The following is a 13,875-nucleotide window of genomic DNA, read 5'->3' as shown; positions in this document are numbered from 1 at the left end:
TCAGGTTGTACTTTTAGACCTATTGTAAAATGCACAGCAGCCTGGACATAATTACTTTATATGTGTCTTAATTTTGTGTAATTCTATGTCAAAAATTAGTTCTGTATAATTGCATGTCAAAAGATCATTTCTGTGCAGTTGCATGTCATTGGAGGATGTAGAACAAAGCGTGCATATGTAACTTTAAGAAGCATTTCCAGATGTATGCATCTGCATATAAATAGTGAGCACATGCAGGCAGCAGTGCCATTTTGAGAGAGCCAGAGTGTTAACATGTATGAGAGTGGTAGTTGGTTTGTTTATAAGTTTATTTAAGTTGAAGTTACAAATCCTCATTCCTGATGTGTTTTTGTTCAGTAAAGCTGCTTGAACTGAACCCACAACTGCTTGTTTGTTTTATCTTGACCAGACAAGCGACAAAATTCTTAAAGTGGGAATGGTAATTTCAAGTGTAGTGTTTTATTCAAGTTGTGACATCCCTTCTCTTCGCCAGTAATCAAGGAGCCTCAACCCTTACCACTGACACTAGTTAGGGACGTTCACTTGGGATAAAAATAGATACACACAGTATTTCTAGATGCATCTCTCTGCACCAAGCACAATTTCCCTTAAGAGCACACAGGGAGCACCCTCCAGTCCTGGGGCTGGGTTTCCTTCTCTCTGTAGGTCCCAGATAAGACTCCGCATTGACACAGCTATAGAGTTAAATCCTTAGCTGGGTAATCAGTGCTGTCAGTGTCCCTGTTCAAAGTAGCTGACACACACACCTCTCTCTGAGCTATGGTTTTTATATATGCACACATACATACACGCACATACACGCGCGCGCACACACACACACACACACACACACACCTGGGAAAGGCTGGCACAATTTACTCCCTCTGTTACCTCCACCCAGACTAAAAGGTAGATACACTGCCACCAGAACACCCACAAAGCGAACTACTCTAGGGCTCTTACCAGGTACCCAGTTATACAGTGTGAAACTAATACCAGTGGTAATGTTGACCAAACAGCAAGGCTTTCAGGAGTGGCCACAGTATCACCAAATAAATATAAGTACTCTGAAAGTTTAAAATATTCTCTGAAAGATTAGCCACAATGAAACGTTTAAATATATATTTAATAAATAATAAAATAACATGAAAATACTAGATATCTATTTACAATAAACACCAGAGTTTCAATCACAGGAAATGTTAAAAATAATACAGAAAGGTTCACACAGATATAGAAGAACAATACATGACTAATCTAACTAGATTTTCCTGACTGATGTGAAGAGTTGCTGTCCTCTAGTTCACTTAACGCAAGGCAAAATGACGTGGGTGAGTGGTCCTTTGTCAGGTTTCACAAACAGACTGCCGAGAGCTGAGTGACATCTCTCACTAATATCTAAAAATCATTTCAGTGCTTGCTATAGAATGACAGCACATCTGGTCACCTGAATCTGGTTCTCACACTAACCCCTTTACTAGAAACTTGAGCCAGGATCTTGCACATATGTGTCATAATACACACACATAGAGCTTTGCTCAGATGTGTTACAGCATTTAGAAGCTATAAAACAATTTTAACACTTCCACTCTTCCTACAGAGGTACTAAGCCAGGCTTCTTACAGACATTTCATGTTTGGCTGCCATCAGGACTGTAAGATACAATCTTTATGGCCTAAATCAGGTAATTTAATTTCAGATTATTTTTCAAAAATTGCTGGACTGAGATTAACCTTTTCTTTTCCAGTGTCCTCTGTTGGAATATATTCATTTCAACAGTTACAATACAGTCTGACATATAGGTAAATTTCATTTCTGTCCATCAGGACTCACTGTTGGTACATTTTTAACACCAGCAACTTTAAAAATACATTTTCAACACAAGCACCTTTTCAAATCAGTTTAATATACAAATGACATACAATTCTTTACAAATCTCCAGGTAACTATGCTGCCATATGTTACACATCCACTGCCTTACTTCTGGCATAGCTGGCAGCACCTTCCATCATCATACAAGTGTCTAGGTATAATTCTCTGAATCCTTCAAAGTGTTTGCTATATCAGTTTTTACAGGCTAGCACCAAATGCAGACTTGTGGATTCATTTTATTGTGATGGTCTGCAAAATTCTTTTATATCTGGCATATGAAAACAATTTGGATATGATTTATTTTCAGGGTGGAGAATACAGCACATGTTCAGAACATATGTGCATTAAGTTGATGTTACATCTGAGCTAAATATCATAATTCTCCTTGAAACTGACATTTTTGTTAAAAGAAAATCACAAAATCAATCAGCGAGCCAAACCACAAGGAAATCACAAATATTTTCAGTAACTAAAAATGTTATTGTAGGTAAGCACTTTTGCGGTGCTTCTCACACCACTTCTTCAGAGCTTTTAACAGCCTTGCATCATATTACGCTCTGTTTTATATTAATCTATAAATCAGCCTATTAACATAATTAATATAATTGACCTTTTGGCATCTCATGAACACTTGTTCATAAAAACAATACTTTAAAGCCACATAACCTCATTTAACTTAAAAAAAAAAATATATATATATATATATATATATATATATATATATATATATATATTTTTTTTTTCTGTTTTCCTACATTTCAAATTATTAAATATAGAAAAAATAAAAAATATTAAGATGTAGGCAAATATATATATATATATATATATATATATATAAATACATATATAAAAAAAAATGTTTGTGCATATATGCATATATAAAAATACATATATTTAAAAATTCTTTCTTTATACACACAGTTATTTGCATAGTCCATTGTGATTAGCTACTTACTACTACACTTCTAAACTAAGTGCAGGGGTGGGAGGGTGGCAAAATGGTTAAGGTGTTTACCTTAAAGACGCAAGATGCAGGGTTTGATTCTCACATGGGGTAGCTGGCTAGGCTTCAAATGGCCCAAAAAAGCCAGTTAGCCTAGTACTAATCTGTGAACCTATTTTAAGTACTTATTTAATGTATTGAAATCACATTGTTAGATCAAAGACCTGTTTCATAATATGGGTTTGAGGGGAATCCTATCGTTTAAGCCCTGACCCCTATCTGCTCTAAGTCTTATGATCCAGCATGTTTCGGAGGTCTCAGTTCTGTTTATGATGTCTCCCCCTTTATCATTCTCTCATTATTTCTATTACTTGGAATCTGAATGTGTGCTGTGGCCCATTATTTTGCACATGCTTAGCCAATGCATTTGTCAAGTTCCGATTCCTAATATATAACAAATGTTCTTGTATTCTAAAACCTTAGTTCTGTATTTGTTTTTCCTACATAGAAGCTGGAGCAGATGTTACTGCTAAATATACTAAGTTCTTACTATTGCAGGTAGCTTTGACATTAAATTCAAATTCTCTGCCAGTGTCAGGGTGTATACATTTGTTACTAGTATCTATAATGCCACATTGATTACAATTTCTACATGGTAATGTGCCTTTACTAGTAGCGACGCTTCTACTTGGTGTTTCCATAGCCTTTGTAGGATAACATAGGTGTCTCTTTAAAGACTTCTTGTTTTTAAAGGAGAAACTGGGATTTTCTCCTACTATCTCCCTCATATTGATATCGTGCGTCAAAATGGGCCAGTGTTTCCTAATAACCTGTTATGAGAGCCATGTTACTTGAGTATTGGGTGGGTACCCTCACAACTTTCTTTTTCACTATTGGTTCTTGCTTTTATTACCCCTGTTTTCCGAGAAGTAGGGTTTCCCTGTAGTGCTCCTTAACTTAGCACTGTCATCCATCAGATCAGTTGTAACATGATCTGTATAACCCCTCTCTCTAAATCTCTGTCTTATGTCTTTAATCTCCTGATTGAAGTCCTCATCCCTTGCTGTTAATCTAGATGCTCTGTGTTTGCCATTTGACTGCATTTTTAAAAATGTCTGACATTTCTGTAAAAAAATGTGCTGCCATCCCCACCAGATAAAGACTTGTAGAATGACATACATACCTTGTTGACTTTGTATGCGTGTCCACGTGCCTACACTTCTAAACTAAGTGCAGTCTGTAGCTTACTGCTGTGATGTATTCTCCTGAGAATGTTGCTAGAAAATTCTGAACGGTTTCTGCTGTACTCATATTTAGGCAAAGACCACCTCACCACCACCACCGTATGCCTATATAACTATTAAACTGATCAGTGTTTTGACATTTCCTTGCAAAGCAAACATAGGAGACATATGCCTTCTATTCTCCCTGACAGAACAGTAAAGTGCAGTGTTTTATTCAATCTTATATTAATTACATTGGTATATTAGAAATAAAAGCATTAATTTCTTTGTAAAAACAGCAGCAAGCCATAGATTGGCCATGTCCAGACTAACATCTGCACGTTCAATATGCTGAGCTCGTACATTATGTAATAAATGGGTAACATATGCTAAAGAGTTTTCTAAGAGCAGCTCAAAAGTTTGCAGATATATGACTTTGTGTATTAGTGGTTAAGTTAAGATCAGAATTGCAAATTAAATATTTCTAAAACATTCTCTTTATTTAAGTTAAAGTATCATTTCATTTTAGGGCAACATATAAAGTTGTCAACAGTATAAATATATAGCATTTAGTAGCACCAAACCTAAAACACTGTGTGTTTTAGTACAAAAGAAATATTTTCAGTCTTGTAAATATTGTGTAAAAGTTACATTAATGAGATTGTTAAAAAAATGTTCTCCTTAGTTTCTGGATGCTGTTTTGTCCTTTGCCTTTGAAGATATCAGCATGCTGTCTAAGGATAGTTTATAGTTAAGGGCCTCAGAAATTTTATTTAGACTGCTCCAAAGGATTATAGAGATATTGCTTTTTGTATGCAAGGAGAAAGAAGTAGCTTAAAACAGTCTGTATTTAGACTGTGAGCTTCTGAAAAATGTGTAGTAGTAAAGGGGTTTAAAACCCTTGACAAGATAAACTTTTCTGAGAAAATGTATTTCTCGCAAAATCATGAATTTGGGGTTATGATTTTAGCAACAGTCTGGATTATGAAACACTTTTTTTTTGCAGTCTTTCCCATCTGTAAATATTATCAGAGGATGACTGTAATTTCAGCATCAGTGTGGCTTGCACTTCAGCACTGTACTGTGGTACTGGTGTGCCTCAGTATTCTCAATCAAAAAAGGGTGCAGTTCTTTTTTTTGGTGGGGCAGTTCATAGGTTCATACTAGGCTATCTGCCCTAGGGCATTTATAAGCCTAGCCAGAGTGTGTTTGGCTTTTGCCACCCATTTTAAATTCATTTTGCTATGCCCTTTTTCGAGGTTAGTATACTGTGCCTCTGTCTAACAGTGACACAGAAGTGGTACCCGGGGTAAACCTACGATCTCCCATCCACTCATCAAGATTCCTCTTCCTTGCTTCATCCTACAGTACCCTACCACAGTGCCCAACATCCATCACTGGGTCTGCCAGCCTCCACCACACCCCTGGACTTCATCCTTATTGGCTGAAGCTAATGTAGAACCTAAGTATATTGTGGAGAGTCTTGCCAGCACACCATTTGTTGGGCCAGTTTTCATTTATGCCCTACGTCATTTCCAGTCTCCCCTGCAGTCTCTTGGTTTCCTCCATTGGGCAGTGATGCAATTGGAAAGTGTAGACTTTTCACCCATCCTGCACTGCATTTCAGCCAGTATCCCAATCTTATCTATCTCATGACTACACCTCCTTTCTTCACACATCCCTTGGCCACAACCAGGAATCATGTGGGGACTGTATTCAAGACCTCTGTCCTTCCCAGAAGGGTAATGGCATCCCACCCCTGTCACTCGGTCAGTCACTCGAGCTGCTGATTGAACATGGGTTGGCTGGGCTCGTGTGATGGCTCGAGTGTTTACACTTGTAAGATTTACAATATGGAGAGAGATGTGCACCGTACGTCGGCAAGGGATCTATGTCTCTCAGCTCTCACACACTGTTGAGTGGGATTTATTGCTCCATTCCCCTCCCCACTGAAGAGAGGTGTTCCACTTTCTGCTTTCCACTTCCCTACTTCATCTTTTTTATGGAAAAACTGTGCAAATTTGTGATGTTTAAAAGCAGCACTCCAATAAAACTGAGTAAATGTATTTAACAGTTTTACTAAAATGGTATTAACATTTTTCATATACTTAGAACTGTAAGTCAGAGAGCAATTGCAAATAATAAGGAATTAAATAAATAAATACAACATTATGCGTCTGTAACAGAATAGGCTTTGTTGAGGTGTCTTAACCCACCGGCTGATTCGTGCAGGAATGGGAGTGTCCAGCATGATTGACAATTAGAAATCCGGTCATGTAATATGCAAATGTGTCATGATTGGCATGGCATGCAGATCTGGTAGTGACATCGTGCATACATTGCTTTGTGATTATGACATACGAGGTGTGCTGCAAGTCTGCACCTGTAACAGTTTCTACTGTAGTTTACAAAAGTCCTGTTTTCCACGTATACTTGGACAGGATGTCGATTAATTATCTTTACCTTTTTGAACTATTATAAATATTATGTCCATTTTCACATATAATTATTTGCTGTTTATTTTTTGTTGTACAATGGTAGTATTTTCTTGCAGTATCTTTATCTATGACTTGATGTGTGGGTTACTCATGTCTTAACTTTTGTTTAGATCTGTTATGTGAGTAGTAAAACAACAAGCAAAACAGATGCGGTATTGCCATTAAAACTAAAGTTTTAGGAGAAACTGTGCCTGTCCCCTGCTATTCCTGGAATAGGACTGGTGGCTGCAGAGGCTTATTGCTGAGGAATACACTAGGAGAACTCTGGGATCCTGTAAAGGTGCACTGAGTCACTATTGTTGCACCGATCCTTGAAGGAATAAATTGAGCAAATTGACTGCTGTTGGTACTTCCAGAATTAATACAGTGGGAAACCTGACTGCTGTAAATCGCTTCTTTAGGAAAGGTATTGAGAAGACCAATAGCTGCTCTCTGCTCCTGGAAAGGCTAGGGAAGACAAATAGCTTCGCTGTGCTTCTGGAAGGAACATGCTGCCGAATTGCTGTGATTTTTGTCATAGCACTACTATTTTTGCCCTTAAACTTAACTATGCTGTTAGATTTATAGTTATGCATACATATGCAACAACGCCATCAGTGTACATCTTCCCCTACTATGAACTTTGAAGGCCAGGCTGTGATTTTTAATGTTGAAAGGTTATGAGACGGAATAAAGTGAGGGAACCAGTGGATACACACTGCTTCGGAAGGAATACACTGGGAGTACCTTTAACTTTATGGTTATCCATGAACCTGTACACCAAGAAAGCACAGCTACAGTTCTGTATTGATGCACTGAGGGAGTGCAGTAATTTAATTTTTTAGTGACTTTCTGTTAGTGAATTTCTTTGACTTTTCAAGGACTAAACATGTCTGCAGTTTAACATACCTCTCTACCTCTTAGAGCAAAAAATCTGGACAAAGCCATTAATAAAAGTGGTACAAAAGTCCAAAAATAGGGACAATTTTTAAATATTGCTCTTACAAACTTGGAAAGTTGATAGAATAACAGTTTTTGCATTTACATGAATTTTATGAAGGGTATGAAGTCTAAAACTCAAATGTCTATCATTATTTTCTATCTTAAATCTTTAATGATTTGCCACTAATTTGCCAGAAAACTACAATTTTATGAAAAGTGGACCAAAAAATATGAGGTGAAAATCTGTACAGTTGAGAGGTATAAAGTCAAAGTAAACTTTATTGTCATTCAGAAATCACACAAGTGCAAAAACTGAATGAAATTCCTTGTCTCCAGACTCAATGTGCAGACAACATATAGATTATTTTCAGACATTTACACATATAACACCTAGCCATTACATCACAGACATGCAAGTAGACAGACTAATATTGCACATAATTAGAAACACATTTTAACATTCAAAGTGAACACTGACTTACATGAGTTAAGACTTTGCATTGATCCTTGCACAGATAGACATTTTGAGTATTACACTGTGAACATTAGAGTATTGCACTATGGATAATTTACGAATTTGCAACGTGTATTGCACTGAAAGAAGAGATATTTTACTGCATTGCTACTGCCCTAGATGGCCTATAAGTTAGTCATGGTGAGTATTGCAGTATTAGATGAGACTCGTAACCAGGATAATGTGCAATTTGAGACTGTTGCTGATGACCCCAGGTGGCCATCGTGGAGTGTAGTGGTTACTAGAGTTCAGCAGCCTGATGACATTATGGAAGAAGCTGTTCCTGAATCTCGTAGTTCTGCAGCATATGCTTCGGAAGCGCTTTCTGGGTGATAGATGCAGGAACAGTCTGTAAGCAGGGTGAGTGCAGTCTTTAATTATTCCTCTGGCCCTGCTGAGACATCTGGATAACTACAAGTCATGGATAGGTGGTAAGGTGGTCTTAATGATCCTCTCGGCTGTCTTCACCACTCTCTGGTGGGATTTGCTGTCAGAGGTAGAGCAGGTTCCATACCAAACTATGAGGTTGTTCATCAGGATGCTTTCTACAGTACCTCTGTAGGAGATGGTGAGAACTGTCGATAGGAGATTCGCTCTCCTCAGCCTTCTTAAAAAGTGCTTGCTGATCACAATGAATATTCATGCGGACCACAAACAGATGAAAATATTTATTCTTGAATGCTCTGTAATGTCAGCCTGCACCTGGATGTTGGGCTGGATATAGGCGGGGCTTGCTACTGTGCATCTGGTGGGTTAAGACACTTCAACAAAGCTGCACAATAAGTGCCAAAAACAGGATGATGTGATTGTTGGTTTGGTATGTTCTTCTATTATTAACTTGTGTTTTTTTTTTTTTGAATAACTCTTTGTTTGTCAGTATCAGAGTTGTTATTTGACCTCTGTTGCTATTTCCTTTCAGGGCTACAAGCTTGAAGTAATGGAACTGCCTTATTTACCCAGCGAGTCTGCCCCTATAGGGATGTTGGCTGGAGATTATTACAGGTAATAAACTGGTAATGGATGTACCATTTCAGGTATATTGCTAAAGAGTATTGATAGCTACTGCTATGCAGATGAAAGAGTCATTAGTCTGATGTGTATTTATAGGAAACTTGTGGCTAGAGTCACTTTTTCATAGGTGACCAATTATACTATGCTCTAGTGTGACATCTGTGTTCTGTTTTAGGAATTAAAATGGTTCAACATTCAACAGTATAGTGAAAGTATGCTGTGACATTCATAGCTTTAAATGGATTTCTGTAATAAGAGATGAGGCTTTTCTGAAAATTCAGGTCAACAGCAGTGTTGAATGAAACATGTTGCTGCTTCAGCCATTAATATCAGAACAAGTGCAAGCCTAAGGCTTTCTGCAGTGGTGCCTGTGATGGAGAGATGATAGTATAGACAAATAATAAGGTTGCAGACAAGGGCCACTGTAATGCCATTTATGAAGAACTAAAGAGGAGATCAGAAACAAACTGTCCTTGTAGGTTTAATCTCAATACACTTATAAAGTTAGAATCTGTCATAGGTCCTTTTTGCAGAGGAGTGTGTAAACTGCTGTTTATTTATTCATTTAATATTTGTTATGCCGATAGATAAGACCAGTCCCTTTGATCTCTTTATTTATGACCAGAGACAGAAGAGGTCTGACAGATGTGCCAAGAAAACATTAAGCAGAAAGCCAGTACTTTTATGAAGGTAGATACTGATAAAATTGTAGTTATTACAATAGAGAAATGTAAAAATCTGCAACTGTACAGCAGTTAAAATATTAGCAAATAATGCTAACACTGTCAACGACTGCAAAATACACACTTAAAAAGAAGAAGAGGAAAAAAAGAGTAATAGTTAACACTGACAAATGGTTAACATTAATGAAAAAACATACCATAGTGCTGTAGGCTACATTACTAAGAGGAAAACTTAGGGCCTTTGTAAGAACATGACTTCCTAGAATTAAGGGTTTCCCATGTGAGTGATCAGCACATGATGATTCACAAAATGTAACTGGAGCACAAATGATGTGGAACATGTCTTCTGTAGTCTTCATGCAGCCACAGAAATGAGCATTTTTGTAAGGCCCCCATTATTTGCTTTGGGCAAACCCCACTGCAAACGTATCTAACTATATATTTATATTTCTGTGTGTGTGTTTGTGTGTAACATATATATATATATATATATATATATATATATATATATGTATACATATGTATAAAAATTATAGATAGAAAGATAAATATAACTCCCCAATCATGGAACAGCTGGCAAAAAAGAAACTGCCCAGGAGAAGCAAGTCTAGCATTCCCATCGAAAAAAGGTGATTACAAACCGTTACAATCACACAGAACCTAACCAACTGGTCACTCGTTGTCTCTAGGGGAAATTGAATTGTGGTAAGCTAATATCCTTAACTGCTCTAATTATTGGATTTATATTATATGAACGAAAATTCATATAATCGAACACTCTAGTGAGCTAAAATCCTGAAAATCGAGATGCATGCTGTGGGATCGCAGCAGAGTGAAGATTGGAGTATTTGCCCTTTCCTCACTGTAGTGCGATCTCAGAGTTGGAATATATCTTTAGCGGGGGGGGGGGCAGCCCCCCACAATATCGTTTTTGATTTCCGAGATTTTCGCTCATCGGAGCATTCGATTATATGAACTTTCGTTCATATAATATAGACTCTAATAAACCACCCAACTAATGTTGAAAGTGAATCACAAACACTAATAGCAAGTACAGAGAAACATGCAATTCCTTAATTGAATCTGATACAGAGTGAAGCACCATTCAGAGTATTTTATAGGGAATATGTTTGCCGTTATTTTAAGCCTTTTTGCAATATTATGTCAATTAATGTTTGTTATTTAAGTATAATTGTTTAAAAGTTTATCAATCTATCCTTTAACAGGAAGCCATCCTGCTTTTATAAGAGTACTGCATTGCTGCTCATTGCTTTGCACAAGTTTAAGCACAGTGGATTTAAGTCAGAATGACATTAGTTGATTAGGTTTAATTGACTTGCATTTAAACTGATGAACAAACAATGCTTGATCACAGGATCTCAGAACCGTGGAGTTAAGGAAGCTTCCCCTTGCTGCCAAGATTGTACCTTCCTAGAGTTAGTGTATCTAGATATACAAGAGTGTGAAGTGTTAGGGGCCTTGCCCCCTGCAAAAACATTTTTTTTTTACAATTTTGTGAAAGTCGGTAGTGTATTGTTGACGTTCTTTATTGTTTCTCTTGCAGTTTGCTGTAATTTTGTTTGCAGAATTGGTATGGATTTGTTTAAATTTTGTGGAAAATTGGGTGAACTGACAATCAATGCATTATGAGTAGAAAATATTTTTTTAAAGATGAAAAAGCCACAGGTGCAAACCCTTATTTCCTCTTTCAAAATAAGAAAGCTGTTCACTTTTCATTTACTTGGTTCTGTTGTAACACTGCTTTGTAGATAGGCCTTATATCAGAGTTAAGTGACTTACTCCAATAGTAAGCCTTTTGAAATTTGGTCCCCACTGTAAGCCTGTTTATAGATAAGACTTGCACCGAAGTAAATCAATTATACCATGAACAAGTGTTTTCAGAATGTGGCCCTATGTCATCAGCCTTAAATGTCATATTCAGAAAACATAAGTCAGATGGAAGTCTGAATATCGTGAAAAGCAAATATCTCAGTGCTGTTCCCTGCGGAATATCTGAATAAATGTTAACCTACAGTGAATGCTTGGCCCTTAATTTGACAATGAGATTTCTGTCAGAGAAACATGCAGACCAGCTCTTCACTTCCCGGTCAAAACTCTCATCGAGTAGTTTATTTAACAATGACTGATGAACAAAGTCCAAAACCTTAGTAGGATCAGTAAAGGCAGCTCCAGTAAAGTGTGTGTCGTTCATATTGCTAAGGACAGATTCTGACAGTATCTGTTTTTCTAAGTAAATTTGTGTGGCCTTTTTGGCAAATGCAGTTCAGGGATTCCATTCCACTGTGCGTTTGCTTTTGTCCACTCGGATTGGAAATTCTGCAGAACATAGACTATGCTTCAAACTGTTACCATTAGGTCTACTGTGGTTCACCTGTTTTTTTTTTCAGCAAGAGCCCCCCTGAAGTTTAGTGAAATGACAGTAATTAAAGAAGCAAATTCTGAAGATGGAGCATTATCACACAGAATATGAGTAACTGACCTCATACCAGGAATTATATCATTAACAAGAGTGAATTGTTTTCTGGATTCATCAACAGTATCACAAAAACGAGAAACTTTTTCTGAAGATATTTGTAACACTATCATCTATGCTTCTGCTTAAAAGTCCTTGTTTTTTTCTGTAGAATCTTACAGGACTAGCTAAATGACCAGTTTGCCTATTTCGTAGGTAGAATGGTTTATTATTACGTACAGCCTTCTTTTCTAGATTCTTGTGTATAATAAATGTATTTCTGTTACCAGGCAAACCACAAAAATGCCCACTTGGCCTAGTTGCATCCTTGTGCATAAAATTTGCTTTACTCCTTTAAGTCAAGAGGAAGTGTACTGAAAGCAATTAATTTGGCTGGGGAAACTATTCTGAACAGCATTAAATATATGCACAAATGCATTGGAGCACATAGTAGGTCCTGTAGAGGCTTTGGTATTCTAAAGATCCAAACTGTTCTAGATAAGCAGGTGCCCAAGACTGTTGTTTTGATAGTAATAATCATATCTAGGACTGTGTGTTACAAGTATGAGGGCAGTAAACTGCAAGAGGACTGTGATAAGTAATGAAAAGTGGTGGGTGGGCGAGATAACCGTGCCCCTTATCTTGTCTACATGTTTGGTAATAACTATGCCAAGAAGTGAATTGTTTTCATTACTTCAGTACAATGTAATTGGCTTACACCATGTAGCTCCAAAGGAATCATTGTTGGTCCAAGGAAACCTTAAATAAGGAAATTATTTGTGGTGTTAATATTAGTATTGGACATGTATGAAGTAAGTTCCTTTTTGACTTGTCAGCTGTAGGAGGTGTATAACACAGTACTACATCATTTAAGATGAGACACAACCAGAAACTGAGGTGCTTCTTCCTTACTGAGTAATTGTATGTCTTGTTAGTCTGGATATGTTAGACTTCTTCATGGTCTAAGACTTCAGTCCCATTCAGTTGCATCCCTCTTCCTAATATAACTAACTCATATGTCACCAAACTGCAGGGCACATAAATTCCTAGGACATTAAAGTGCAAGTTAAACAACAAAAGAGCATCAAACCAAGCAAAACTTTTATCTTCTCTTGTGCAATATAGAGGTTTTTTTTTGGTCCCCACAGTCCTGATCCTGCCATCCTGGAAAACTTTTATCTTCTCTTGTGCAATATAGAGTTTTTTTTTTGGTCCCCACAGTCCTGATACTGCCATCCTGGCCCCAGTGTGTTCATTCAAGTCGTAGTAGGTTCGTGTTAGAGTAATGGTTAGGGTAGAGGATATATTCAGTGTTTGCTTGTGCGATTTGTTTGGCGTGTGTGTGTGTGTGTGTGTGTGTGTGTGTGTGTGTGTGTGTGTGTGTGTGTGTGTGTGTGTGTGTGTGTGTGTGTGTGTTATCTTACAAAAATCCAATCATCTCCTATTCATGTTATAGTGAAAAAAGAAAATAGGGTGCATTTAATCATCATGCTATTAGTTTATAATATAATGTCCTAACCCTTCAGTAATAGGCTTATCATTGCTGCTAACCGGCGTTGTAAATGTCACCAGAGATGTATTCAGTAGACATGAACTGTGTAAGAGAAAGCTAAACAGATCAAAAGAGCTCATTTAACTCGTATAGCATCATGCCTGTTAATTTAATTTATGCCCTTTCATAACACATTGCAACATTTCTATAACTTTGTTAAATGAAAATACATCTAGTCTTTAATT

The 13,875-nt window shown here is 37.1% G+C and overlaps 1 protein-coding gene across 1 annotated transcript in view; it reads left to right on the top strand.

The window, feature by feature from the left end:
* Positions 1-13,875, top strand: part of HPS1 (HPS1 biogenesis of lysosomal organelles complex 3 subunit 1) — a 946,304-nt gene that overhangs the window by 925,098 nt on the left and 7,331 nt on the right. Inside the window, exon 21 of the mRNA XM_044056829.1 lies at positions 8,891-8,973. Within this exon, the coding sequence (XP_043912764.1) occupies positions 8,891-8,973 (83 nt within the window). The remainder of the gene's footprint in view (positions 1-8,890; positions 8,974-13,875) is intronic.

The sequence above is a fragment of the Protopterus annectens genome, chromosome 14.part0 (assembly GCF_019279795.1).
Source record: "Protopterus annectens isolate FY-2018-M chromosome 14.part0, PAN1.0, whole genome shotgun sequence".
In the NCBI taxonomy this organism is placed as follows: domain Eukaryota; kingdom Metazoa; phylum Chordata; order Ceratodontiformes; family Protopteridae; genus Protopterus; species Protopterus annectens.
Note: the sequence above shows the minus strand (reverse complement) of the source record. Positions and strands in the feature narration are given on the sequence as shown.